Source organism: Euleptes europaea, chromosome 19 (assembly GCF_029931775.1).
Source record: "Euleptes europaea isolate rEulEur1 chromosome 19, rEulEur1.hap1, whole genome shotgun sequence".
Lineage (NCBI taxonomy): Eukaryota > Metazoa > Chordata > Lepidosauria > Squamata > Sphaerodactylidae > Euleptes > Euleptes europaea.
In genome coordinates this window covers 31,748,170-31,761,015 of record NC_079330.1, presented here as the reverse complement: position 1 = coordinate 31,761,015, position 12,846 = coordinate 31,748,170, and the positions used below count along the sequence as shown (strand labels likewise).

The window sequence follows — 12,846 nt, the reverse complement described above, 5'->3', positions numbered from 1 at the left end:
AGGAGAACCAGTGAGGATCTGAATGCACCAGTGGCCCTGGCGCAATGTTCCCCAATGGGTTGGAATAGCCCAAGGTTCCTGGCATGACATCTGATGAAGAGCCGCGAACCAAGGCCAGTGTGGCCAGCAGGGGGCCACCAAGATGACTTCGGCCCATTCTTCCTTAGAACCTTGGGAAGAATGGACAGCGGGGGGAAAAGCGTACAGAAGTCCCCGGGGCCAAGGACTCAGAAGGGCGTCTATGCCCTCTGCTGCCGGGTGGTAAAACCCTTCGAGAAAACCCTTTCTACTCTGCAATTTTCTGCGGAGGCGAACAAGTCTACTAAGGGAGCTCTGAAGACGGTTGTAATCTGAGAGAAGGCCGCATGGTCTAAGTACCATTCTCCTTCATCTGCCAACTGGCGGCTTAGATGGTCCGCCTGCACATTCAGAGCTCCCTTGATATGTTCTGGCTGAATCAACTGAAGGTTTGACTGGGCCCAGGTAAAAATCTGCACCGCTTCCCGATGCAGAGCAGAGGATCGGGACCCCCCACCCTTTATGTAAGCCTTGGTTACTATATTGTCCATTCTTATCAGGACATGCAACCCCCTGAGGAGTGGGGCGAAGGCTCGGAGGGCAAGCCATACCGCCCTCAGTTCCAGGACATTGATATGTAATGATGTCTCCTCTGTGGACCATCGTCCCTGGGTAGAGTTGGTGGCCAAAGGTGGCTCCCCAACCCTCCGGACTGGTGTCTGTGATCACTTGTGTGGGCTCCCCGTGTATATAGAAGGTGTGCCTGACCAGGTTCCTTCGATCAGTCCATCATCGAAGACTCCTCCGAGTCTCTGAGGATAGGGAAATAGATCTGTTCCTCTTCTTTGCAACGTCCCTCTGGTACGGTCAAATCAGCCACTGCAGAGCCCTGGAGTGGAATCTGGCCCAGGGAACGACCGCTATACAGGCCATCATTAATCCCAGCAACTTCGCTAGGGACATGGCCCCCGCTTTCCTTGTTCTGGCTAAGGATGAAAAGACATTGATTAGTTTCTGAACGCGTTCCTGGGGCAGTGATAGGGCATTGAGAGAGGAATCTATTCTGACCCCTAGGTGTAACATTGACTGAGAGGGTATGAGAGAGCTCTTTAGAAAATTGAATAAGAATCCATGTTCCTGAAGAACGTGAACCACCCTTGCTGTGTGATGTATGGACTGGTGTTCTGATTGAACACAGATCAGGATATCGCCCAGGTACGGGTGTACCTGGACGCCCTCCTGTCTGAGAGTGGCAATGATTGTCACTAGGGTCTTGGATGTCAACCCAAAGGGGAGGGCCCGAAATTGAAAATGGTCTTGTCCATAGGTGAACCTGAGGAAGCGTCTGTGTGAAGGGTGTATAGGTATGTGTAGGTACGCCTCTGTCAGGTCCACTGCCATCATAAAGGTGCCTGGGAGCAGTGAATCCACTACTGACCTCACCGTTTCCATACAAAGTGCCTTCGAGCCATCCGCCTGTTTAGATATTGTAAGTTAAGGATGGCTCGCCAGTTCCCGTTCTTTTTGGGGACTGTAAAAAATATGGAGGCCCCTTTCGAGGGCAGGGACCTGTTCTATGGCCCTAATAGACAATAGATGTTGAATGGCCTTTAATGTTCTGGAATGTTTCTCTGCCCTGTGTGGCATGGGAGATCTTAAGAAGTGATCCCTTGGTAGAGATGTGAATTCCAGGAGGTAACCCCTGGATATGATCTGAGAGACCCAGTGGTCTGGTTGTGAGGTGGTCCACCTGGCACTGAAGAAAAGAAAATCTGCCCCCACTGGAGACAGATGGGAGTCACTGGGGATTATTCTTTGGGAATTTGTCACCTCTGTCCGACCGGGGTGGTTGGTTCTGAGGTCTGGTGAACTTGCCCCCCCTACAGAAGGGTCGTGAAGCGTTCCACAATCCCCTTCTGAAGTCAGAACGATACCTGTTTGTTGCTCGTGGGGCACGAAAGGATTGGAAACCAGGGACTCGTGGTTCCTTTTTAAATTGTTTAGGCAAGGCCTGCTTTTTATCCTTCGTCTCCACTAATATTTTATCTAATTTCTCTCTAAACAGGCGCCCTTCCTGAATGGGGTAGGCCATTAAGTTTGTTTTTGCCTTAAATTCCGCTGGCCAGGCTCTGAGCTACAGTGCCCTTCTTATGGAGGTTACCGATGCCATGGATCGTGCTGTAAAGGACATGGAGTCCAGAGAGGCTATTAGGGTGATGGCGTCCTGGACCCTTTCTAATCCTCCCACTATTCTATGATGTTCTGAAGGAATCAACTGGATGAGCTTCTTTACCCAAAGGAAGGAGGCTCTTGCAAATATTGATGTAGTAGCATTGGCCTGTATAGCTAATGCTGCGTTCTCGTGGGCCCTTCTGCTTAAAGACTCAGCCTTTCGATCCAATTGATCCCTCAGGGATCCCATGCCGTCCTCAGGCGCAAGGCCAGGGGACTGCAAATCCACCACTGGTGCATCCACAAGAGGTACTTTCAAAAGGAGCGAGGGTGTATAGTGTTTTGATGGACTGAGGCGTCTGCTTATTGGACGCAGGACTGGTCCACTCCTCTTGAATGGCTCTGAGAAAAAACTCTGGGAATGGTACTGAATTGTGACATGGCTGCTTTCTAGGAAAGCATTCAGGCACTTCCTGTTTCAGTTTAGAATTAGAGTCCTCTGTAGAGGAGGCCTCTTCATTTAGGTCCAAAGCTAATATAGCCTTTGCCAGGAGGGCCTGATAATCCTCCCCACTGAATAGGCGGCTCTGTGACTCCTCCACAGGGGCTGACTCGTCCACGGAGTCAAACACATCAGTATTGAGGGAGGAAGTGTGGGAGCTAGTGCCAGCAATATTAAGATCAGTAGATTGTTTTAGTGCTGCCTTGGTAGGCCATTGTGAACTGGTAGAAGGACCTCCCCCAGGGCCTGTAACCTGCCCACTCTCAACGGAATGGGATCTGGTAGACGAGGAAGTTGCTGACTCAACCGGTCCCTGAGGGGGAATTCTCATTAAGTATGCATGAAAAGCCTGCCACTGTCTTTGCAAGGCTATATTAATCCACTCATCTGCCTCCTCCCTGGTAAGCACCGGGGCAGCTGCCCTAGGAGCAGAGGGAGAGAATTGCCCCCCCCCCCGTCATTGAAGGAAATGGTGGGGGTTGTGCTGGCACTGGCAAATAAAAGGCAGGAAAATGGGCGCCCCCCTTTGGAAAGGCAGTAGAAGCCTGTACTCCTGTCGTCGGGAAGGAGGAGGGAAAATGGCCACCTGCCCCCGGGACCAGTGGCTGAACATTACCGATTCCAAATGGAAAGCCCGGAGTCGCTGTCAGGAAAACCGTGGGAGTTGTGCCTTCTTCGCCGTCGGCATGCAGCGAGTAGACGGGATCCTTTTTTCCCGGCTCTCGACATGCCCCCGCACTTTGTGACAGCGCTTTCTTTTTACGCCTACGTGTAAGCTCGTTGTGACTTTTCAAAGAGCCGCCGCGGCTTTTCGCGCTTTTTTTTTTTAGGCGCATCATCCGCACTCTGCGCTGAGCCTTCCAAATCCCTGCCCCCTAAGGCACCAACATTGTGGGCATTGGGAGTGGGCGTCTCGGACTTCTTCGGAGTAGGCTGGACCAGCTGGTAGTCCGAGACTGAGAGGAGGCCATCCTCCCTCTCCTCTGAGGCGTTTGCCATAGGAGTCTCCGGGATTAACACCGGGGCTCCTATTCACTCAATCTCACAAGGGAAACGAGGGACGGCAATGAGGGAGGGAGGGAGGGAGGGAGGGAACACCCAAACAGTAGGATATTACAAACAAACAGACAAAAAACACAAATCGATAAGGAGCTACGGTAGAAAACCTGAAAGGCTAACTTAAGCTGAGCAAGCACAGAGCTGTGCTTACGACCTGCGTACCCTTCTGAGGCAGGACGGAACTGAGGTTTTGCAGGCTATTACCCACCAGGGGGAGACAGGAAGTCAAAAGAATTGGTCCTGCCTACCCGATGATGGAAGGAAATAACCCACAAATCAAGACGCTGGAGCCTCAGTAGGAGAATGATAGGACACTTTGGAGGACACTGATTCATAGAATCGCCATGAGTCGGAAGCAACTTGATGGCACTTAACACACACATGATCTACAGTCAGCTGCAGTGAGATGTTTGGGGGCCGTTCTGACTTTGTCAGGTTCCCCGGCAGGAAGGGGGTGTCAGTAGGCTGGGAAAAGAAGAGAGCAACGGGGACAGCAAAAGTCCTGCTGTGGAGATAGCAGTTAGTGGGCCCCTATCCTCCCTGCTAGTGGAAAACCAAGTCAGGATACAATGCTGTACCTTCCGTGCAAAGCTCCGCTATGAAACAATCCCTTGCTGGTGATACAGTATTTCTTCACACAACACATAGTGAAACTGTGGAACTTCCTGCCCCGGGATGTGGTGATGGCTGCCAACTTGGAAAGCTTTAAGAGGGGAGTGGACATGTCCATCAAGGGAAGGGCTCCATGGGACCTAACCCCATACATTTCCATGAGAACTAGAACCCTCTTTTTTAAAACCCCAAAAGCTGAGCGCCGAATTCTAAACTAGGTGGGAGAGTTGCACTTGGTGGGAGAGTTGCAGACACATAAGAAACACCCACAGCTCTCCTTAAAATTCAACCATTTGTTATCAGCCACCTGCCTGCCTGAATTGATTAAGCTGGAGAACTGCATGCTAGGCTTATGAAGTTAAGTGTGCTGCATGCGGAACCTTTGGTAAATAAAGTGCTTTCTGGCTGAGTGTGGAATTAATGGTGCTTGGATATTACTTTTATTGACGTTCTCAAGCGCTATGATTTCAAAGGCATTTGTCTACTGAATGGCTTACCTCTTGGCAGGGCTGGAGTTCAAACGCTCCCAGTCTTTGTTTTGTTGGAAATTCATTTCTCTCGCTCAGGCACTACATGGCTACTAATCACACCGCCCAACTTGGGGGGGGGGGGGAAACTGACTTCTCCCTCCTGAAGCTAACAAGCAGACTGTAGCTGCTATTTATAAAGTGCCTAATATTGTGCTAGGTGCTATATGAATTAACGCCTACGTGAAAGTCACATAGCCAAGGGCTCAGCATTTTATAAAATGAAACACCCAAGGGATAACTGAAAGCAAGGTAGAAGAATGAACGGGAATCTCAGCTTTTGATTTTAAACAGAACAAATCTCCAACTCTCATGCCTGCAAAAATATGACTGATGTTATGTGGTCAGTGACTGCCAAGTAAGATCACTGCGACATTTATACCAATCAATCAATCAATCAACCTTAATTGGCATAAACCCAGAGACATAACATTAGCAGTACACAAAATTCTCTGTCCATTCATTTTCAGTTTAAATACAGGTTAAACTTTGGTCCTAGTTTTGACAATACAGGAATAAATAGGGACTATGGCATTCTATAGCAATATGTGAAGCGTCTCAAGTTTTTATGTACATTATTAAGCAAAGCCCCAGCAATTACTTTTAAAGACTGGCTAGGCAGTAAATGGAGTTTAAACTATTTCTCTTTTATTTCACAAAACCTTAGGAAATACCTCTGAGAAGCATTTCTTGACAGTTTCCGGGACTTTTCCATCGACCACCTGGAGCATCCTCTCCATCTCTTCACGGACAACATAGCTGCCAGATTCATTCGCAAAGAGGCTGAAGATGTCTAGGGGAAAGCACAGGAAAAGTTAAACCAGTCAAACTGCACTTTAGCACAACTTAGGAGCTGATGCTAAGGTGAACATCTCCTTAGAACTGCTTTCTTGAGTATGAGTACTCCCTACACTGAGGTCATTTACATCCCTCAGATCTTAGCTATGCAGTGTTTCATCTCCAATGTGACTATACCAAAAGTGATAGATTTCTCTCACACACACACTCAGAGAACAACCCTTTTACTGTGGGTGAGCACACACATTATAAAGTAGCAAAAAGGAAGAGTGGAGGATTAAAAGTTTGAGAATCCATCAGATAACTCCCCCCCACCCCCACACACACACTAATCTTTACCCTTATTGCAGGTTCCAAAATGTTTAGGACCAGAAGTGTTTTTGAATTTTGATTTTTTTTTTTTTTTTGAATATTTGTATATACATAATGAGATATCTTGGGGATGGGACCCTAGTCTAAACACAAAATTAATTTATGTTTTATATACACCTTATGCCCATAGCCTGAGGGTAATTTTATACAATATTTTAAATAATTTTGTGCATATGAGACATCATGGGGAACCTGCTGTTGGTGCAGCTGGCAGGCACACACCCTTTGTGGGCATTCGAAAAGTTTTGGATTTTGGATCATTTTGTATATTGGATTTTTGGATAAGGGATACTCAACCCATATTATTAAAATATTTTTATGTCGCCTTTCCTCATTGGCGTATACCCTGCTGCAGCTCCCCGTTGCATTCCTTGTGGCTGATCTTGGATTGTAGTAAAGGAAAAGAACTGCACACCCTGGCCTTTGAGTGCCTGTGCAAAACATCCCTTGACATCCTAGCAAGCATGGGGAGGTGTCAGAACTCACACCCATTCACTAGACTTTTGCAACCAAGAGGATTTAGGTAGCTGAATCTGAAACAAACAAAAACCTACCAGAGAAAATGGGATTGGTTCCCACAGATTTGTTCCACTGATGACAATGCTCTCCTCTGGTGCAAGGAGACTTCCGCTGATGCCAGTGAAAAGATCTATTGTTAGTAGCACAGATCTGCTGTACTCAAACCCATGATGCTCAGACTTTCAATTCAGGCTACCAAGTATCTTCCATGAAAGTATAAAAATTAAGGAATCCACTCAGAATCTGGAATTTACATTCAACTTAAAGTGGAACTGGCAAGCAGACATGATTCACGAGAATGTTCATCTTAAGTAAAATCTAGGATTCCCTGAGAGAGCCCAGAGGCCAAAGGAACAGGGCTTGAGGTTACATGTCAAGTCATCACAGTACAGAAATCTTTTTGCGTTTTCTGCTGAACGCATTATCCACTCCTTCTCAACGCTACTTACATTTTGCCTTCTCTTCATCTCGACCCCTTGTCAGGAGGACCAGGCCCACAATCAGGTTATTGAAATGTAGTCCTTTGGATGTGCCGCCGAAAGAACAGTATATGACCTGGAAGGAAAAGACAGAGGAGAAAGGTTAATGTGTGCAGTTCAGTGCTGTTGGAGGATTCCAGAGGTGTTGCACGTGTCAGTTACAGTCCCCCTGGATGATAAACATCATAAGAACTGATCCAGCAGATCAGATCAAGACCCTGTGAGACCAGTGGTCCACCAGAAGCCAGACAGATGCTCACAAGAAGAGTGTTGAGGTGATGCACAGATGTTCCTGCATGCTCTGGCATCTGTCATGCAAAGGTCTGCTGTCTCTGTCCATGAAATATTCTGAATACATATGAGGCTAAATCCAACAAGAAAACTTTTCCTGATGCCAACTTACAAGTGACACAGAATCATAGAGTTGGAAGGGGCCATACAGCCCATCTAGTCCAACCCCCTGCTTAATGCAGGATCAGCCTAGAGCATCCCTGACAAGTGCTTGTCCAGCCTCTGCTTAAAGACTGCCAGTGAGGGGGAGCTCACCACCTCCCTAGTTAGCTGGTTCTACTAACAAACAACTCTTACTATAAAAAAATGTTTCCTAGTATCCAGCTGGTACCTTTCCGCCCGCAATTTAGCCCCATTATTGCGAGTCCTATCTCTGCTGCCAAAAGGAACAGCTGCCCTCCTCTAAGTGGCAGCCCTTCAAATATTTAAAGAGAGCGATCATGTCCCCCCTCAACCTCCTCTTCTCCAGACTAAACATGCCCAGCTCCCTCAGGCTTTCCTCATAAGGCTTGGTCTCCAGGCCCCTGATCATCCTCATCACTCTCTTCTGCACCCTCTCAATTCTGTCCACATCCTTTTTGAAGTGAGGCCTCCAGAACTGCAAACAATACTCCAGGTGCAGCCTGACCAATGCAGTGTACAGTGGAACTATGACATCTTGCTATTTGGATGTTATGCCTCTGTGGATGATGCACAGCCATAAGCAGGTGTGATGCAGTGGGGAGATTAGAAGCAGGGAACCCCAGGTTCAAATTCCCACTCAGCCTCAAACCTCACAGAGTAACCCCGGGCCACCTGCTGTGTCAACACCTAACCTACTACATAGGTTCTTGTAGGTTATCCGGGCTGTGTAACCGTGGTCTTGGAATTTTCTTTCCTGACGTTTCGCCAGCAACTGTGGCAGGCATCTTCAGAGTAGTAACACTGAAGGACAGTGTCTCTCAGTGTCAAGGGTGTAGGAAGAGTAATATATAGTCAGAAAGGGGTTGGGTTTGAGCTGAGTATTGTCCTGCAAAAGTATTGTCCTGTAACCCACCAAGAAAATACAACAAATGCTACGATCAGCAAAAGACAAAAGAGACCCCCTCACCTCTGCAGGAGTATATCGTATACCTTGCAGCTGTGGAGAAGTTTACATCGGGACCACAAAACGCAGCATACAAACAAGGATAAAAGAACATGAAAGATACTGCAGACTTGGCCAACCTGAGAAATCAGCTACTGACACAAACAGGACACAGGGTCTTATTCCAAGACACTGAAAGACTGGACAATTCTACCAACTATTTTGTCAGATTGCACAGAGAAGCCATTGAAATTCATAAACATCAGCACAACTTTAACAGAAAAGAGGAGAGTTTAAGAATGAATAAGGCTTGGCTTCCTGCCCTGAAAAACCTCCAGACTGACAAAGACAACATTCAACAATAGCCATACAGATTAGCTTTGGATTACACACATTAACAGATCTCTTCAGGATACAATGGTTCCATATTAACATACCATATCCTCATTAGCACATTATCTTGATACTTACAGGACAATACTTTTGCAGGACAATACTCAGCTCAAACCCAACCCCTTTCTGACTATATATTACTCTTCCTACACCCTTGACACTGAGAGACACTGTCCTTCAGTGTTACTACTCTGAAGATGCCTGCCACAGTTGCTGGCGAAACGTCAGGAAAGAAAATTCCAAGACCACGGTTACACAGCCCGGATAACCTACAAGAACCAATGAACTCTGACCGTGAAAGCCTTCGACAATATCTACTACATAGGGTTGCTGTTAAAGTCCAAAAGAGGAGATGAGACCTGTGCGCACTGCCTTGAGCTCCTCAAAGGTCAGGATCAAGATGTAATTAAAGAACTACGAAGTGAGCCACCCAGTCGAGAGAGAGAGAGAGAGAGAGGAAAGAGATCTCATAACAAACTGCCACCCAATCCATATATATATGAAGCTGCCTTATACTGAATCAGACCCTTGGTCCCATCAAAGTCAGTATTGTCTACTCAGACTGGCAGCAGCTCTCCAGGGTCTCAGGCAGAGGTTTTTCACATCACCTACTTGCCTAATCCCTTTAGCTGGAGATGCTGGGGATTTAACCTGGGACCTTCTGCATGCCAAGCAGAGGCTCTACCACTGAGCCACGGCCCCTCCCCGCACAACCCAAGGAATTCTCCCCATCCTTTAACTGCCACGAGCGCCAGGCATGAAAGGCCAACAACCATCCACACAGCCTGTGCACAATTCTGTGGACCCATGAGCAGAAGTACTCGCACTCATGCAAGGATGACCTAAATGACAGTTACAGAGGATTACTAGTTATATAAATACAGTAAATAATCGACTGTAGGGGTACGACTGCAAGATGTTCGCCCCTCCCTCCCCCGGGGATCACTTGCAATGCCAGAGAGAATGCTGGGATGGATTCCCCAGCCATGCGGTGCAGCAGCCAGTTGACTGAAAGCATCTCTTCCCTGACTTCCTACCAGGGGCACCCAGAGCGGGTTACAATATTTAAACAGTATAAAAACACACACAATTACAACAACTATTTTAACAACCAAACCCAGAAACACCATTCAAAGCTAGGAAGAATCTCATAACAAGAATACAGCCAAAGGCCCAAGAGAACAGAACCAAACATTCGTGTCAGAAATAGGGACTGGTGTAGAATATAGGTGCGGGACTCTCATGAGGGAGACCCTAAAGGTGGAAGCAACTGGAGCAGGGCCTCCAAAGGAGATCCAGGGGGAATGTGCCAGGTGACATGGGAGCAGGTGGTCCCTCGGATGTGTGGGTTCCACGCCCTTTTAGAGCTTTATAGGTTAACCACTACTTGGGATTGATGCCAGAAAGAAGCTAAGATCCAATGAAAACCTTTTAGGGCAGACGAGATGCCTTACCCGCCATTTTAGCTGAGGGAACATTACTAAATGCTCTGTGTAGTGAGACCTGGGCCCTGCGGGATTTATCACAGTTCCGCAGGGCCTTTGAGATGGAGATGTTCCACCAGGCATATGGTTGAGGCAGCAACAGTTCCATCAATAAATCAATAAATTGGACTTCCTTCCCCTCTCCCCCTCTTTTGCTTTATTTAGGTAGGCCCCTCTGCTCGAAATCTAAGATGGGCTCTCGCCATTACAACTTAATTTTATTGAAGTAGTAGGTAGAATCTAGACGATCATTTTAATCTATATTATACAGGTAGTAAATTGCTTTAAATTATGTTTTAATGTAGTGTGTGTGTGCTTGCTGGAAGCCAGCCTGACCCTCCATCTTAGGGAGCCAGCGTGGTGTAGTGGTTAAGAGGGGTGGTTTGGAGCGGTGGACTCTGATCTGGAGAACCGGGTTTGATTCCCCACTCCTCCACATGAGCGGCGGAGGCTAATCTGGTGAACTGGATTTGTTTCCCCACTCCTACACAGGAAGCCAGCTGGGTGACCTTGGGCTAGTCACATTCTCTCCGCTTCACCTACCTCATAGGGTGTCTGTTGTGGGGAGGGGAAGGGAAGGTGATTGTAAACAGGTTTGAGTCTCCCTTAAGTGGTAGTGAAAGTCGGCATATAAAAACCAACTCTTCTTCTTCTTAGGATGGGAAAGGGCAGGGTTTAAATTGAATAATATAAAATAAATAAAACAGTCTTCAAAAGAAGGCTCCGCCTGAAAGACACTGCAGGAATCTAACCTAGACATGATCAAATAAAATCAAATTTGTAAATACAGTCAACTAACCAATCACATGCCAACACATCAAAATTTCCAGACAATAGTTTTGCACCGCAGAATCACAGATTGACCGTACAAATAAAGGTATAAGATCAATAAAAACAACCCCTGCTTAAAATTATCACCTTAAAATTGATAAAATTGTAAAATATTCTAACCATCGTTCTCTGATAAAATTCTGCATATTTTAAAAGCAACAGCGCAGAACTTGGCAGTTTGGAGCATAAGCTGAGGATCTTCTCCTATTAGGAGTTTCTTTGCCAAAAGCGCAACTGACTCTTCAGGGAATTGACCAAGCAAGGGGAAAATAAGCTTTGATCTAACTTCGTGGTGGAATGGGCAACATAGTGAATGTTCGATGGTTTCAATGTCCCCTGTCCCATTCGGACAAAGCCTCTCTGATCTAGGGATCTTCTTATATTTCCCTTCTAAAACAGCCGATGGTAGGGCCTGGAATCTGGCAAGGGTAAAGACCTTTCTATAATTAATAGGCTTAAGATGAGAAAAATAAGCTGCAGATGAGACTAAGTATCTAGACTTATCAGGTACTAGGAAAAATAGTAATTTTCCAAAATGGCATTTAATGTCTTAACCTAGACATGATCAGTGCACACATATTTGGGTGAAATCATCACTGGACAAGGATGGCTGTTGTTGGCTCCCCAATAAGAATGCCTGTGATCACGTCAGCTACCTTGCATTGGGTTCGGCACTCATTCCTAACCCAGAGGCAGCAAGATTTCCTTTCCCCTGAAAAAGGTATGACTCATTTGTGTACACACGCACGCACACAGCATCATATTACTTATTAGCTACCTTTCAGGTTGAAGTGCTGGGTGGTTATTTATAGACCTGACAGTCAAACAAGAAGTCACCGCAGGACAAATTTCTCCTGCTTTTAATAACTTGGAGCCGCTGCCTTGCTTATCATAAAGGAGCCAGCAATGGAACCATTTCAAGTACCTAAAGGCATAATTATCCGAGACAGGTACCTAGGAAATTTTTTTTTGCACCAATAGTGTGGGGGGGGAGGGGGACTGCTGTCAAAAAATCTGATGCTGGAGCCCCTGAAATGTCAGAACTGGCACATAAGAAGTGAACAAATCTTTGTAGTCTGAGCAACTGTAAGCAGCTAATTTCCCAAACTCCATTCAGCTCCTGATCCCTTGTGGCAGATAAATATCAACTGCAGGCAGCAAGGAAAAGCCCCCGTTTGCTTGGAGTAGAGCTGCACGCACACATGGCATAGGAATGCCTTGTATTTACACAGGCTGCACAGGGCTCTGTTTCACCTGTCCATCAAAATGCCCTGTGCAGAGCTCACTTTTCATGCATGTAAGAGACCCCCCCCCAGACTTTGCACATAAGCCCCCGTCCCACCCTGGGCAGTGAACGGAGGACCAGCCCTTCACTTTAGCTCCAATTGCTACTTCTGATTAGAACAGTGTTTGGGGAGGGCCACAGTGAATGGCAGAGAGCCTTGTCGGCTTCAGGTAGCCGCCTCAAGGTTGACTCAGCCTTCCATCCTTCCGAGGTTGGTCAAATGAGTACCCAGCTTGCTGGGGGTAAAGTGTAGACGACTGGGGAAGGCACTGGCAAACCACCCCGTAAACATATTCTGCCTAGTAAATGTCGGGATGTGACATTACAGCATGGGTCGGTAATGACCCAGTTCTTGCACAGGTGACTACCTTTACCTTTTTACAGTGAATGGCACATGGGGAGGAGCTGACCTCTTTAGGTGTGGGGGAAGGAGAGACA

General features: G+C 46.9%; 1 protein-coding gene across 1 annotated transcript in view; it reads right to left on the bottom strand.

The window, feature by feature from the left end:
- USP32 (ubiquitin specific peptidase 32) overlaps window positions 1-12,846 on the bottom strand; it is a 249,919-nt gene that overhangs the window by 126,803 nt on the left and 110,270 nt on the right. The window contains exons 3-4 of the mRNA XM_056865259.1: window positions 7,029-7,134; window positions 5,565-5,683 (exon numbers count right to left, since the gene is read on the bottom strand). Of these exons, the coding sequence (XP_056721237.1) occupies window positions 5,565-5,683; window positions 7,029-7,134 (225 nt within the window). The remainder of the gene's footprint in view (window positions 1-5,564; window positions 5,684-7,028; window positions 7,135-12,846) is intronic.